Source organism: Doryrhamphus excisus, linkage group LG13 (genome assembly GCF_037039965.1).
Source record: "Doryrhamphus excisus strain RoL-2023G ecotype Guam linkage group LG13, RoL_Dexc_Guam_v1.1, whole genome shotgun sequence".
NCBI lineage: Eukaryota > Metazoa > Chordata > Actinopteri > Syngnathiformes > Syngnathidae > Doryrhamphus > Doryrhamphus excisus.
In genome coordinates this window covers 12112143-12125304 of record NC_136369.1, presented here as the reverse complement: position 1 = coordinate 12125304, position 13162 = coordinate 12112143, and the positions used below count along the sequence as shown (strand labels likewise).

The following is a 13162-nucleotide window of genomic DNA, read 5'->3' as shown; positions in this document are numbered from 1 at the left end:
ATGTTTAGCAGATGACATAGTCAGGTAGTCCCATTACACCTAATTAGTCAACACTGGCTTTCCTCTTATGCTGAGCCTCTCAGTTGAATCATCAAGAAACTGTCAGTACTAATAGTATGATGCAGCTTTTAGTTGGTCTTGCCAAAGTCCTGTTCAGGCTGTTGAATGATGCTGGAGGAATGAAACACATACATATTCATTGTGGTCACAGCGGAGCCCAAACCGCAGGCACCCATGTGGAACGACTCCGTAAACAGGCCTTTCGTCCTGCACTGTACTGCTTTGAGTCAGCTTGTACCTCATTCAAATGCTCTAAAAAGTCAGTTTCCTTGACTTGGCCTGCATTGGACACCCCATCCATACATTTTCTATGTGCTTATCTTCACCAGGATCACTGGGGTATGCTGGAGCCTATCCCAGCTGACTTTGGGGCAAGAGGCGGGGTACACCCTGGACTGTTCGCTAGCCAATCGCAGGGCACATATAGACAAACAAACATTCACACTCACATTCATACCTATGGACAATGTGGGAGGAAACTGGAGTACCCAGCCACTGTGCGGCCCCATTGGACACTCATATGATTAAAAGTGTCTCTCAAAGCTTCTATTGCCTTGTCTGCAAACCCATGAGGTCACCTGAAGGATTCTGTTAGTCTGTTTGGCCGGTTGCCTTCAGAATGGTTCAAACTTGGTACTTCCCCTGCTTTCCAGAAGGGCCCTAGCAATGTAGTCTTGTCTGTGGGTTACACAAAGATCCTTTTACATTTTCCACTTCCCTAAAAGCAAGAACCCAGCACCCTTGTGGGTTTGTGTTTATTTATGCATGCTTACAGGCTTACATATACAGTATACATACATTTTGGTGCTTTGTCACCTTTATTTGGTATCTGTGCTCTCAAAACAACGTCTTTGTTTGAGTCAATACGTCATGAGTAATTGGGAAATGAAAAATGTGACCATTGCCACCATAGAAAAATGCATGTTACACCATGATTCTCGCCCCTTCAGACATCAGTTATCAAGTCAATCCATCAGGGGTTGCTTGTGTTGAAGAGAAGAAGAGGGAAAAATGAGAAGAAAATAGAGTGAGAGAACGCACGAGAAGAGAGAGAAGAGTAGGGTGAAGTAAGCCCCTATCTTGGTGATGGATGAAGTAAAATATGTTGATGAATGGCTGCCAAGAAACCAGGAACATTCTGAAAAAATGAAAGAAATATGATGATATGCCATGCTGCCGTACAGGCGGTTGCAGGTTTATATTTGTGTCACTGACGCAATGTGTAAAAACATACTCTCGTGGTTGATAAAAAATTTCAACAAAAGAAACTTGTACTGGTCAGAAATGAAGCCATTGAAACCACAGAGTTGTTATGTTAGGAATCCACCAATGGAAGTCTAATTGTAGATGCAGCTAGACTGTGTGGACATGCAACAATATGACAGGCTTTGCCACAACATAAGACATTGTGTGTATGTATGTATTTTTGTTAGTTTGACACAGGCTTATCGTGGACACGACCATATAAACTGCAAGGTTGAAACAGTTGGGGAAAGAGGAAGGAAGACTTGGGGTTGAACCAAAGGGAGTTTAAAGGAGTGGAAAAAGAGAGACGAGAGGTTGCCCCTGCAGGCTTGTGTGGCTGGCTGTGTGCTCCTGTTTTGTTCAGCGGCCGCGGCTGGCTAAATAAACAATCCTAATTGGCTGTGGAGCCCCACTAGTCTGGGGTTTCACTTGCTTTCATCCTTGGGAAGCTGCTGGGAAGCTGTGGGAGAGCTGAGGTGAGGCATCATGATAAACACATGCTCAACCACGCATACATAAAATCTGCCACATGCATATATACATACTGTAGTGAGAAGCTGAGTTAGAACCCTCACCCTTTCCCCTCCTCTCCTTTGCTGTCATCAGGTAAATGACTGAACACACAGCAGCCTAAGGTGGTCCTCTCATTGGTGCATCTTCGAATTTGAATGAAATGAATGAAAAAAATATATATATTTGCCATATAATATATACACACACTCAAATAGCAATGCTTACAGATGAAATAAGACCTTCTCACGTTGGGAATGTTCAGAATTCATACTAAGGTGGAAGGCAATTGACAGTGCGGGGTTGTTTACATGACTGTGTCCAACTGCACTAACTGCAACTGGTTAAAAAACAACCCATTGCTTTGGCCGTAGTTTGTGAATTTGTGACTGAAAACGGTTGAGCATTGGCATGCAATGCCATGCTCTGGCATGACTTATTTACACTTAAGTAAAACAGTGTTTACCGCTTGTTCATGAAATAGTACGCGTGGCGCATATTGTTCCCGCTGGGGTATGCATGTCACCACAACTTCCTGTATCCGTCAAACTGTTGTGGCATTATATCGACTCCCATTGTCCCGCATGATTCTATGCTATAGCAGGAATCGCCCCTAGCTTCATTAATTCCTCTGTTTACAAGGCACCTACAAGAGGTTGAAGAAGCTTTCATTGCAGAAAATAAAAGCTGTCTATATTACATATCTCGCAGCTGCAGTACTATTACCTGCTGAAAACAGGACAGAATGCAGAAAGAGCAGGAAGAAAGCATAACCTTAACTAGAAAAAGGAAAGCACGGACTGTGTGGGTGAGTGAATGGCTGACTAAAAGACATTATGATCAGTTATTAACAGAAAATTCACAGGCTGCAGCAATATCCCCGACCTGTTTCTAGAGGTGCATGGTGAAAAAGTTTAACTCATTCATGAGACTGTGACACACTTTGATACGCACCACCTGCAGTGTTTGCGAATAGGTTGTGTTGTTTTCATGACTAGTTCAAGTGGCATGAAGATAATGCGTGCCAGAAATGTAAACATTTTAAACATTTTCTGCAGTACCACACAGTTTACACACCACTTTACGACAAATGTATTCATCGGCATGCAAAATTGCATACCACTGCATGGACACCATTTGTACAAGTGTCAAGGTGGTTTGAGGTACAATATGTTGCCAGAGTGCATGCTAATTCATTTTAATAAAGCATTCATTATGACCTTGCCTACCTGTAACGAAAAGAAAACCAAAGCTTGCAGCTTTGATGTGGTCCAAAAATAAAGAAAAAAGCCTCACGACTGCCACACAGACTGGTCTGGTCTGGTTTGGGAAAGGGGAATTGTTAAAACAGTTGTCATGGAGAAGAGAAAGAAACAGAAATGACTTTCTCTCTCTCTCTCTTGAGATGCATTCTACTCGTCTCTTTACATCTCCACTATTGAACAAAAGAAACAGGTGGGAGGGGGAGTAAAGCTTTGAAACTTAAACGAACTGTCAAGCGAACCGGATGGTGCGACAATAATAGATTTATGCGGAATAAATTAAAAATGGCAGTACCTATTATGACAAGACAGACCAAAATGTCAATGAGTTGTGTGATGAAGGAAAATCTAATGTTTGGAAAGGTAATGACATTGATCTTTCTTCATCTTGTATATATATTTAAAAATAAAAATGACTTCATCGGTCTTGTAATGAAACTACACCTTGTTCTATTTATATGTGTACAGCAAAGGAATGCCACAGTTTATTGTCTCTGAAGGCATCCTTTGGAATTTTTGCATTCTTGGTGATTTAATGCTTCTGGCAACAGGAATAAGTTGGGAGTCAAAGGGCTGAATGTAAAGATGAATCAGATCCAAAGGCGGCGGCAGCCCTGCCTGACACGATACCTCGTCAGCTTTTCCCCCCGCCCCTGTATGCTGGCTGACACTGAGCACTTAGTACTGCCACTTGTTGAGCCCAGCAGCTGAGCAGTGGACAGGAGGTAAACGGCTTTTCCCTTACTGTCAAAACACACGGAAATGCCCAAGAATTAAACAGGATTAAGGGCAAAACCAGGGAAGAACGTATTGTTTTTTTGACACCTGCAAGAGTATTTGCCACATTAGAATACAATGCAGTACTTTTCAAAAGTCTTCGCTGCCATTTGATTTGTTTTTTAAAACGCGTATATATGTGTCCCTCATGTAGCAGTAACAAGGTAATCATGGCATTGGAAGTGTGGATGAATTGAGGATTATTTGACAGGGGCAGTGTTAAGCAGTCCAAAGGCCTCTGTGAGGATGTTATTTCATCAACATTTCCCTGGATGAAGGGAAAAGGAAAGGATGAAGGGAGGAGAGCGAGAGGCTGAGGGCGTGCTTCTTCCGAAGACGGCAGGCAGCCAAAAACAGCCGCCGACTCCAGTAGGTCGGCACAGGAAGGGAGTCTGTGAAGGAGGAGGGGGGAGTTGAATGAGTGCTAGTGTGGATCAATGTGTGTGCATGTGTGTGAAAGAGTGAGTGTAAAGTGTGTTAAAACCCTCATGCGTACACCCTGCGTTCCTCAAGAAGTGTTCCCCGTTTGTTGTTCCCTGAGCCAGAGGGCCTTCAACTGGACCTGTCCCAAGGGAGCCGTTACTCCACATTCCTTTCCTATTATTTCAGGCATCCCTTTATGAGCAACAACATCCCTGTATTCGTTTGGCCTTTCCTCTTGCCCCCGGTGTTCTGTGTGTTTTTTTATGTTTGTATCCTTGTTACTTTTTAGTTATTAGCTGCTACTGCTCTTGCTGAGGTGTAAAATGATGCTTGCTTGAGGGTATTTTATCCTGCCCAACTACTATCATGTGTATATTTTTTGTTTATATTGCTCTTTATATTTCAGCAATCTCAAATTGCTACAAAACTACAGAAAAAAGGGGGGAAAGTATGACAAGCAAAAGAACTGAGGGATAAGGAAAGTGGAAGTCCTTGAATGCACTGATGGGTGAGGATGGATCCCTTGTATTAAATCCTAAGTGCGCCAGGGAGCCAATGAAGATTTTTCATATTGGGGGTGATGTGATTGTGTTGTGGACCTACATAGGGATCCTGGCAGCACTGCTCTAGATTTACTGCAATCTCTGGATGCTCTTGCCGGGAATCCCAATGAGAGCTGCACTGCAGCTGCCCAGCCTGGAGGAGACAAAGGTGTGGACGAGCGTCTCTGCATCGACCTGTTTGTGAATTGATCAAACATTGGCAATGCTCCTGAGGTGATAGAATGATGTATTACAGTCTCAAAGCTGAGTTGAGAATCAAGTTTAACACCTAAGTGATGTTTTGGCCAGAGAAGGTGTTACAGGTGATGATGGAGGAGCAGTGCTAATGTGGCGTGTCATAAGATTGTTTCTGTTTAGGAATAGCCGAAGAAAAGTCACCAGCATAGAAATGGTGGGATATCACATACCTGCATACTGATGAGATTGGCCAGGTAGAGCAGATAGTGGATGAAGAGGGTGGAGCATTGATGATGTCACGTCTACACAAGCACAACTTGAAGATGGGCTCAGTTTCAGTTGTTGTTTTTGACTTCCCACATAGGCATCATTGCCAATGTAATGCAGAGACCACCTGCAGAGCTGAGGGAAAGTGGATGTGGGAGGAGTGTTGTCATTGTGGGTTTTTGTTTGTTTATAAATTGCTTGTTCTGACATGTTGCCACTGCAAAAGTAGTCAAATAGATTTACCATGACCAAATTATGCTCTTCTTCTACCAAACATGATGTTTGATGTTCATTACTGCCACCCCATATTTTTATTGCACCACTGCAGTGCATTGTGGGTGATATAAACATCGATATTGACTCACTTCCTCAGCCCCCCCAAGGGTAGATCCCACGAAGTTCACTTCAGCTTTTTGGAGAAATTGAATGACGCCTATATTGATGGCGGCAAGACTTTCCCTGAGGGTAAGTGCCTAGGGGAAGTCAACGAGGGCAACTCAAGCTGCTATTGGAAAGCAGCCATGGAGCACCTGGAGAAAATGTGCAACCTTCATAGGGTAAGACCAGAGCTGGCAGATTCAAACCTGGACCTTTTTTGCTGTAAGGTGGGCCCCCCGGGGGTAAAACTGTCAGGGGTGGCTTGAGAGGTTTTCATTGTAGTCACGATAGTGTAGTTTTCATGCAGTCTTGTAGTACTCGAAGCACTCAAGGCTCCAGTATTCAATTTGGATTGAACTGGACAAATAGTACATTTTCATTCACATGCAATTTGACTCTTAACACGCTTGTATGCTCTCCATTTTGATGCATTTCCATGGTTTCAGTTTCAAATTCAGTCGTACATTACAGATAAATCGACATCCGATTCTCTAGGATTTCAAATCCTGGTTTAAGGCAACAAAGCTGACCACATGTGCAGTTCCTTGGCTAATGGTGAATGTGCACAGTGAAAAGATACACTGTGTCATATATAACCAAGAATGTGACAGCAGAGAGATTCAGTCTGCAAACATCTGCCATGGAGAACAAGTGTTCCAACTTCTCCAGTTCCCTCATCTTTTACGGTGAACCACTGGACTTCTTCTACACTTCTTTTACTCCATCAGTCTCCTCTTCCTCTTCTTCCTCCTCTGGTTGTGGGTCTCGGTGACCCGTGAAGAGAAGAATGTTCATCAGAAGTATGTCAAGACTTTTCAAGGTCTCAGAGACCGTTAAAGAAAGAAGGCAGGCAGGGGTCTCACAGTGACTGACATGTACAGGTGAAAGTGGATTGGGTCAACCTTGTTTCAATGTGGACACACACACACACACACACACACACACACACACACAGGCTCCAGTCTGGCTATTCCTCCATGGGGAAAATGGTAGAGGTCAACTACAGCTGTGGTGTTTTTAGCTTCACGGGAAAGTAAAACACAAATATGGGGGCACTTCATTAGGTACACCTGGTGAATATAATTCAAGACCTGTATCAAAAATAGTGTGAATAATTTAATTCAAAAGTTCATTTGAATTAATTTAGAGTGTTGCTGCCAACACAAACAGGAAGTCAGAGTGACAGGCAGTGATCAAGAGGCCACTACAGGTGTACCTAATGTTGTGGTCTGTGAGTGTGCATGTGTGTACCACTTGTTTTAGCACCTTGTTGAAAGGACTGCCTTATGTCCTGTATGCTTGTGTATGCCTAACATAGTCACAAATGAAAGTCATACTTGAGTTCTTTTCAAATACTGTCCAGAACACATAACAAACTGTGGCCTTGTGTCTTTACTGTAAGTTCTGAATGTAAATCCTGTAGAATATAAATGAACAAATAAACAATTGGCAGAAAGTCCAGTCTGAAGTTACATTTTCTCTTCCGTGTGCATGACAAGCTTCATTGTTGCAGACGGCCTGACATAATCAAACAACTCCCAACTCATAAACTACAAAGCGGTGCATATTGTAACAATTAATCACACTCCTGCCTTGATCACATTCCCAACCTTGAAATGCTTACTTTAAGCCCACCATGTGTAGGACGTCTGATGGTTTTTCACCAGGGAGCTGAACTGCTGACTTTTTGGCTTGGCCTACTTCCTGTGTCACCTCCCTGCAGTAGAACACACCCTCTCTTCCTGCCTGGCCGGATGTAGAGTTGTGATTGGCAGCCCAAGTATTTCTGTTATTTCTGACATCAAAAAGTGTCTCTCAGAACACAATAGCTCACTAAAGCCAAGTAGACACAGTAGATATTTCTGTAATACTGTACTATTTCAAGAATATCAGTATTTTGGCACTCTGTATACATGGTGATATTTTGTAAGATAAATGCAAGCCTGTTTTGAGCTCAGTGAAAAATTTTTTGGGGGTCGATTCTCCTTTTTTAAAATGACCAGCCATACTCAAAGTGTCCACTAGATGCCACCAGACTTTCCTCAACATTACTCACCTGATCCTCTCTGGTCAGCTCATCTATTGCTGAGCCAAGCCAACACTTCCCTTCATTTTTACTGGGCCCTTTCCTGTGTTGTCTGTCATGTTGTTAGTGTCCTTTCACTTTCTGACTCTTTACTAGGATCACCAATAGTTTAGTCTGGTTTTCCAGACATATGTGTAGCCCAGTTACCTCATTACAGTAGAAATAGTTGGTTCCAAGGTTAAACACTTGCCATCGTAAACACCTTTTAGCTGTCCAAGCGCTTTGATAAGAACTTTGAACTTGTCTTTACTTGAACTCGTGTGATATGCTGACATCTGACATGACCATGCAGTTTGAATGCAAGTTTCACAAGACATTATATGCATGCACATTTATTTAATTGCATCATTTTTTAAAAACTACTTATGAATTCAAAACAATCGATATTTTTCTTGTTCATCCTCCTCACTACGCCGCTCTGATCCAACATTAAGTCACATTTTCCCCCTCTCATTGATGTTGATGTCCAGTAGAATTCTACTCCTGTGGAGCATGAAGTGATTTTTTTTAAATCATGGTAATGTCTCCCATATGGCCGTGAAAGCACTGCACGTACACACGAAGGATGCCATAAGTAATCCATGATTGAACTGCATATGTTCCTGCAGTATGAATACAGTATGTGATATATTGTCCACTGTGGAATCAGGTGTATTTATGAGCTGCTCTATCTTGTCTGATCCCTCAGGTAACATGGTTCTTTGTGTACGTGCAGGCAGCACAGATTGCAGCATAAGGCTGTGGCATGCTAATGATATAAGTAAATAACATGAATAAAAATAAACGTGTGTTCAAAAGCACAGTTGATGTAAATAAATAATAGGTGTAGTTTAAATCAAAGAAGACCTAATCTGCAATACTGCAACCAGTGTGATTTTTTTCACATTATTATTTAATCTGAATGTTTTCTGTGCAGTATACTGTAGCGTCTGTTTTCCTGTCTGGCCCCTGTCATCACCCCCTGCTAACAAAAGCTTACATGACTCAACAAGACATATACTGTATATTTTTATACTCAAACCACGCAATACGTTTTTAATCTTCTCCTCCCTTTGCTTTCCATAGCACCCTTCATTGGCCCTCTATTCACAATTCTGTGTGACTGTGTGACTGGAGTCATTTCCATAGTGCACAATGACCTCATCATCAAAATACCCCTGCTCCTACCCCTGAAAGTACTAACTGAAGCACATTAGAGTACTAAACACGTACTACTACACTATTTTGTTAGTAAATGAATGAATTTCTGGCCCTTATAAATAAATTAAACTACACCCCCACGCTTTGTGATGAGAAAGCTAGACAGTCGTGCAATACCAGTTTTGGACACTGTGAGGCGGTGTTTTAAATGTAGTTTTTTGTAGTAACACTGATGATGTAATAATTTAAAGTAATGACAAACAGCAATGATTGATTTAATGTTTAAATTTGCTAACAACACATTTATTTACATTATATTCTGTTTTATGCTCTGAAATTGGGAATTCCCATTCTCTAAACTTGCTCCTATGTGGCGAACTTTTCAATATTTTATGAGTAATTTAATGTGTTGTAATGAGCTTGCAGACTGCAGTGGAAAAACCACCATGAGAGGGCAGAAATATATACCATAATCACACACTTTATTCAAAAACACATTTAGGTTGTTTTTGGTTGTCTCAAGTTGCATGACATTTTCTTCCAGCATTGTTGTTACTGTTGAGCTACAAAACATAAGAAGGAATAGCTTTAATGGCTATATAGTTCATGGGACAGCTACTTCCCGTGTGAAACGAATCATGCACGTTTAGTGGAAATCCCATACGTGCTGTGTGGGTTGACAAATGCATGTGTGGCTGCTTACAATCACTCCCAAATTACAAGTGTGCATGTTAGGTTTGGGGGCAGACTGTCAGCGAGGGGTGGGGGGGTCTAGTGTGTCTTGTGTGGGGGTTGCCTTTGGGGGTGTCTCAGCGGGTGCCGTGGACCTGGGACGCTCAGTACAGTGTGAGCGAGTTTGCGGCCAAACTTTTGCAGCAGGCAGGCAGCAGAAGTTCGCCGGGGAGGCTGAGCTGTGATCCGGCATGGTCCCGGCCGCTGTCATGTTCCAGCGCTATCTCCCGTGCAAACCAACATGTGGATTACAAGCTGCAAAAAACCTGTGTGGATTTTTGTCTTTTTAAAGTGGATTTCCCCGTGGGAGATAAAAGTTCCTGCTTTGCTGCCTTCAATGGACTGTCGGCTGTCTTATCATCCAGTGGATTACTTGGTCTGAAATGCATTGCTTAACTTGCAGATAAGTGAACGGGGTACGAGGAGGACAAGTACCATGTAGCCTTGTGTTGCTTCTAATCTTTTAACACAATGCATTCCCCCCGCGACAAGGAGCTGGCGCTCTTATCTCGGAAACACCGACTCATGGCAGCGGCTATGCCCGGCGAGGACAGCCCTCTGCCGGGCAACACTTCCAGGACTGACCGCAATGGCCTGAGCGGACTGGTCCACTGTTTTATATGTGGAAGCGGAGTAACAGCAGGGAAGGAAATGAGGCTACAAGTGACATACCAAAAGGAGAGATTGCCTTTTTTCCCTTTCCTACAGAACCAGGAGCCAGCCCCGGGTGCTAGTGAGCTGAGCCCGGATGGTCATGCGCTGGTGTGCGCGGTGTGCCACTGCTTCCTGGCGGAGCAGTGGAACTCCTTCGAGCGAAGCAGGACGCCCATCGAGAAGCGCATGTATTGGCTCAAACGTCCCTATCAGTGTGACTCTCGCCGGGTACCGCAAGAGTGGAACATCTCCTACGAACTGGAGAGGAGGATCAGCACGGGAAGTCACAACTACGACGGTGGCGCGGAGTCAGACTTCTCATCCTTTTCTGACAACATGTCAGACCAGGAGATGGAGGTGATGGAAAGAGGCAGTGTAAGCAAGGACAAGTGTCCGAGAGCACCGGGCAAATCGCCGAGGGATAGCAGCAGGAAAAACAGCGTTAAAAACAGCCCCGGTTCACCGAGGACACTCCCCCGCTTCTCGGTTGGACTTTACGCTGCGCAAGGGTCACCCAAACCGGAGAGCGTCCCGCCTACAAAGCGTATCGCTAAAGTGACGAATAATGTGCCATCATATCCTTTGTCAAAGTTCCAGGAGAGGACCCCACAGCGGTGCTATGAAAGCCCTTTCCCTGACACACCTGTGCAAGACAACGGGGTCATTATGAACAGGTTGTGGCTGGAGGAGGAGAGTGGGAGACGTGCTGAGCCGCGTCACATCCAGCGTGCAACTAACAGCTGCTCTTCACCCGGGGATCCCTACAGAGGGGGAGATCTCCCCACTTCTACTGTCAACTCTAAAGGTAATAGAGATATTGCAATGGGACACAACTCTGATGAAGATGAGATTAACATCACCAGTGACGATGACAGGGACATGCATGGTAGTAAAAATGTCAAAGGCGTCCAATTTGGAACTACTGGAGACCTTTTGACAAAGAAGTTTGCACACAACACTGCAGATGGATGTGCTTGCTTTATCTGTGGAAATGTTCTCAGTCGCAATGGGAGTTATAAAGTCAGCGTTCAAAAGCAGGAGGCAGAACAAGGTGAGCCTTTCTTTCCCTTCCTGTGGCTGCACGTCCCACCTCCAGGGGCATTACCCCTAAGCGCAGCAGGTGCAACCCTGGTGTGTGGAAGCTGTCACGCATCACTCATGCAGCAGTGGCACAACTTCCAACAGGCAGATGTTCCTGTGCTCCAACGTCTCTATGTTGTCCCGCTTAACCCAGCCGCCAATGCTCTCCATCCACACCAGCAAGTCGCCCGACAGGAGAAACCCACTGAGCCAATGGAGTGTGATTCCAACGGTATCCATGAGGCCTGCTTCCTCTGCGGGCAGGAGTGTGGAACAGACAAAAAAGTAGTGCATGCACAGGCTGGTATGGGTAAATCTCGTGGTGTGATGTATTTCCCCTTCATCAACATGCTTCCTTGCCCGCCTAACGCCCAGCCGCTGAGGGACGGGTGTGTGCACTGCTGTTCACAATGCCTTTTAATCCTAGAGGACATTTGGAGTGCATATCGTCTCAGTCTTACCGAGGACCTCATCACCTCAATCAGCTCCTTCTTGGTCAGGTACCATTCCGTCATGGCAATTGAAGCGTTTGGATCTGTTCGATCCCACAGTGGTGCTTCTTCGGATAGCTCCTCGTCTGTTTGCTACTTGTGTGGAGGGGAGCTACCTGCTGGAGGAGAATATCAGCTCCACGTCAACCCCCCTGGACGTTGTGGCGAGAAGGAACCTTTCTTTCCTTTCCTAACAGTCCACCCTCCTGCTCCTGGCGCCAAGCCGGTTGACGCCACAGGCCTGGTGTCAGCCTGCGCCCTCTGCTGCCATGACTTGCATGCTCAGTGGGCTCAGCATGAGAGGAAGGGCCTGGGTTGCTCCACACCCTCCATGCCCTCAACGTCTGGTTCCTCCAGCTCGCCTTGGGCCCGCCAGTACACCTGTGAGGCTTTCATGTGCTTCTTCTGCAGGCAGGAGCAGCGCAGGCAAGGGCGGATGTGCACAGTCACTGTGGCCAGGCTACCAGTCTTCCTCTATGCACCACGCAGCACTCGCACACTTGTGGTGGATGATGGGAGGAGGCTGATGGTTGGCTCATGTTTGGATTGTAAGACCATGGTGCAGGTGGGCCAGAGCGCAGAAGACAAGGAGAGGCTGGGACACAGGACCTCACACGGGGAACCGCAATCAACCTCACCAGATTCTGGAACACAGGTTGGTTATTTTCAATCATTTCCTTTCACCAGCCCTTTTACATCAAACTTTCATGCTTACTACTTGACCACACATTGTACAGAATGGGTTTGTCCTGGTATGACCTCACAGTTTCACATGTAATGCAACAAAAGTGCTTCAGTCAATTTCAGCTTTATGTACATATTGTCTTTTGGAACTCTGTAATTAATATTTGGTCTGAGCAGAATCCAATCTGTCTAAATCTCTGTTAGTAAGCACTTCCCCTTTGGCGAGATAATCATCATTATTGCACAGGTGTGCCTTTAGCTGGCCACAATAAAAGGCCTCTCAAAAATGTGCAGTTTTACTGTACTGTTGTGGTGTTGGTGGTGGGGAGGAAGCAACGAGGACTCCGACGAGGACAATTAGCATGCTGATTAGCTTCCCTGAGATGGTTTTGGTCACTAAAAGATTTATAAACAATATTTGGGAAGAATGGGCCTTTTGTGTACAAGTTTGAGATCTTTGAGTTCGGCTCATCAAACAAAAACAAAAGAGTCGTCGTAATATTTTGTTGTATATTATATCGCTATTCGGTTCTTCACCTATTCCCTGTTCTTGTTGGTATGTGATCCCACACTAGTGTGCCTGATATGTCTTCCATTCAGGCTGGATTTCTGACCATATTGAATTAAATTGAC

At 44.5% G+C, this 13162-nt stretch overlaps 1 protein-coding gene across 3 annotated transcripts in view; it reads left to right on the top strand.

Moving 5' to 3' along the window:
- Window positions 1-5693: 5693 nt before the first annotated feature.
- The window catches only part of gse1b (Gse1 coiled-coil protein b), a 137109-nt gene continuing 129640 nt past the window's right edge, over window positions 5694-13162 (top strand). The window contains exon 1 of one of the 3 annotated variants that reach the window (XM_058088499.2): window positions 5694-5841. In XM_058088499.2, the coding sequence (XP_057944482.2) occupies window positions 5806-5841 (36 nt within the window). In that variant the 5' untranslated portion in view covers window positions 5694-5805. Of the gene's footprint in view, window positions 5842-9980; window positions 12501-13162 lie in introns of those variants that run through there. The other 2 variants (XM_058088497.2, XM_058088498.2) reach the window with 2 other exon arrangements.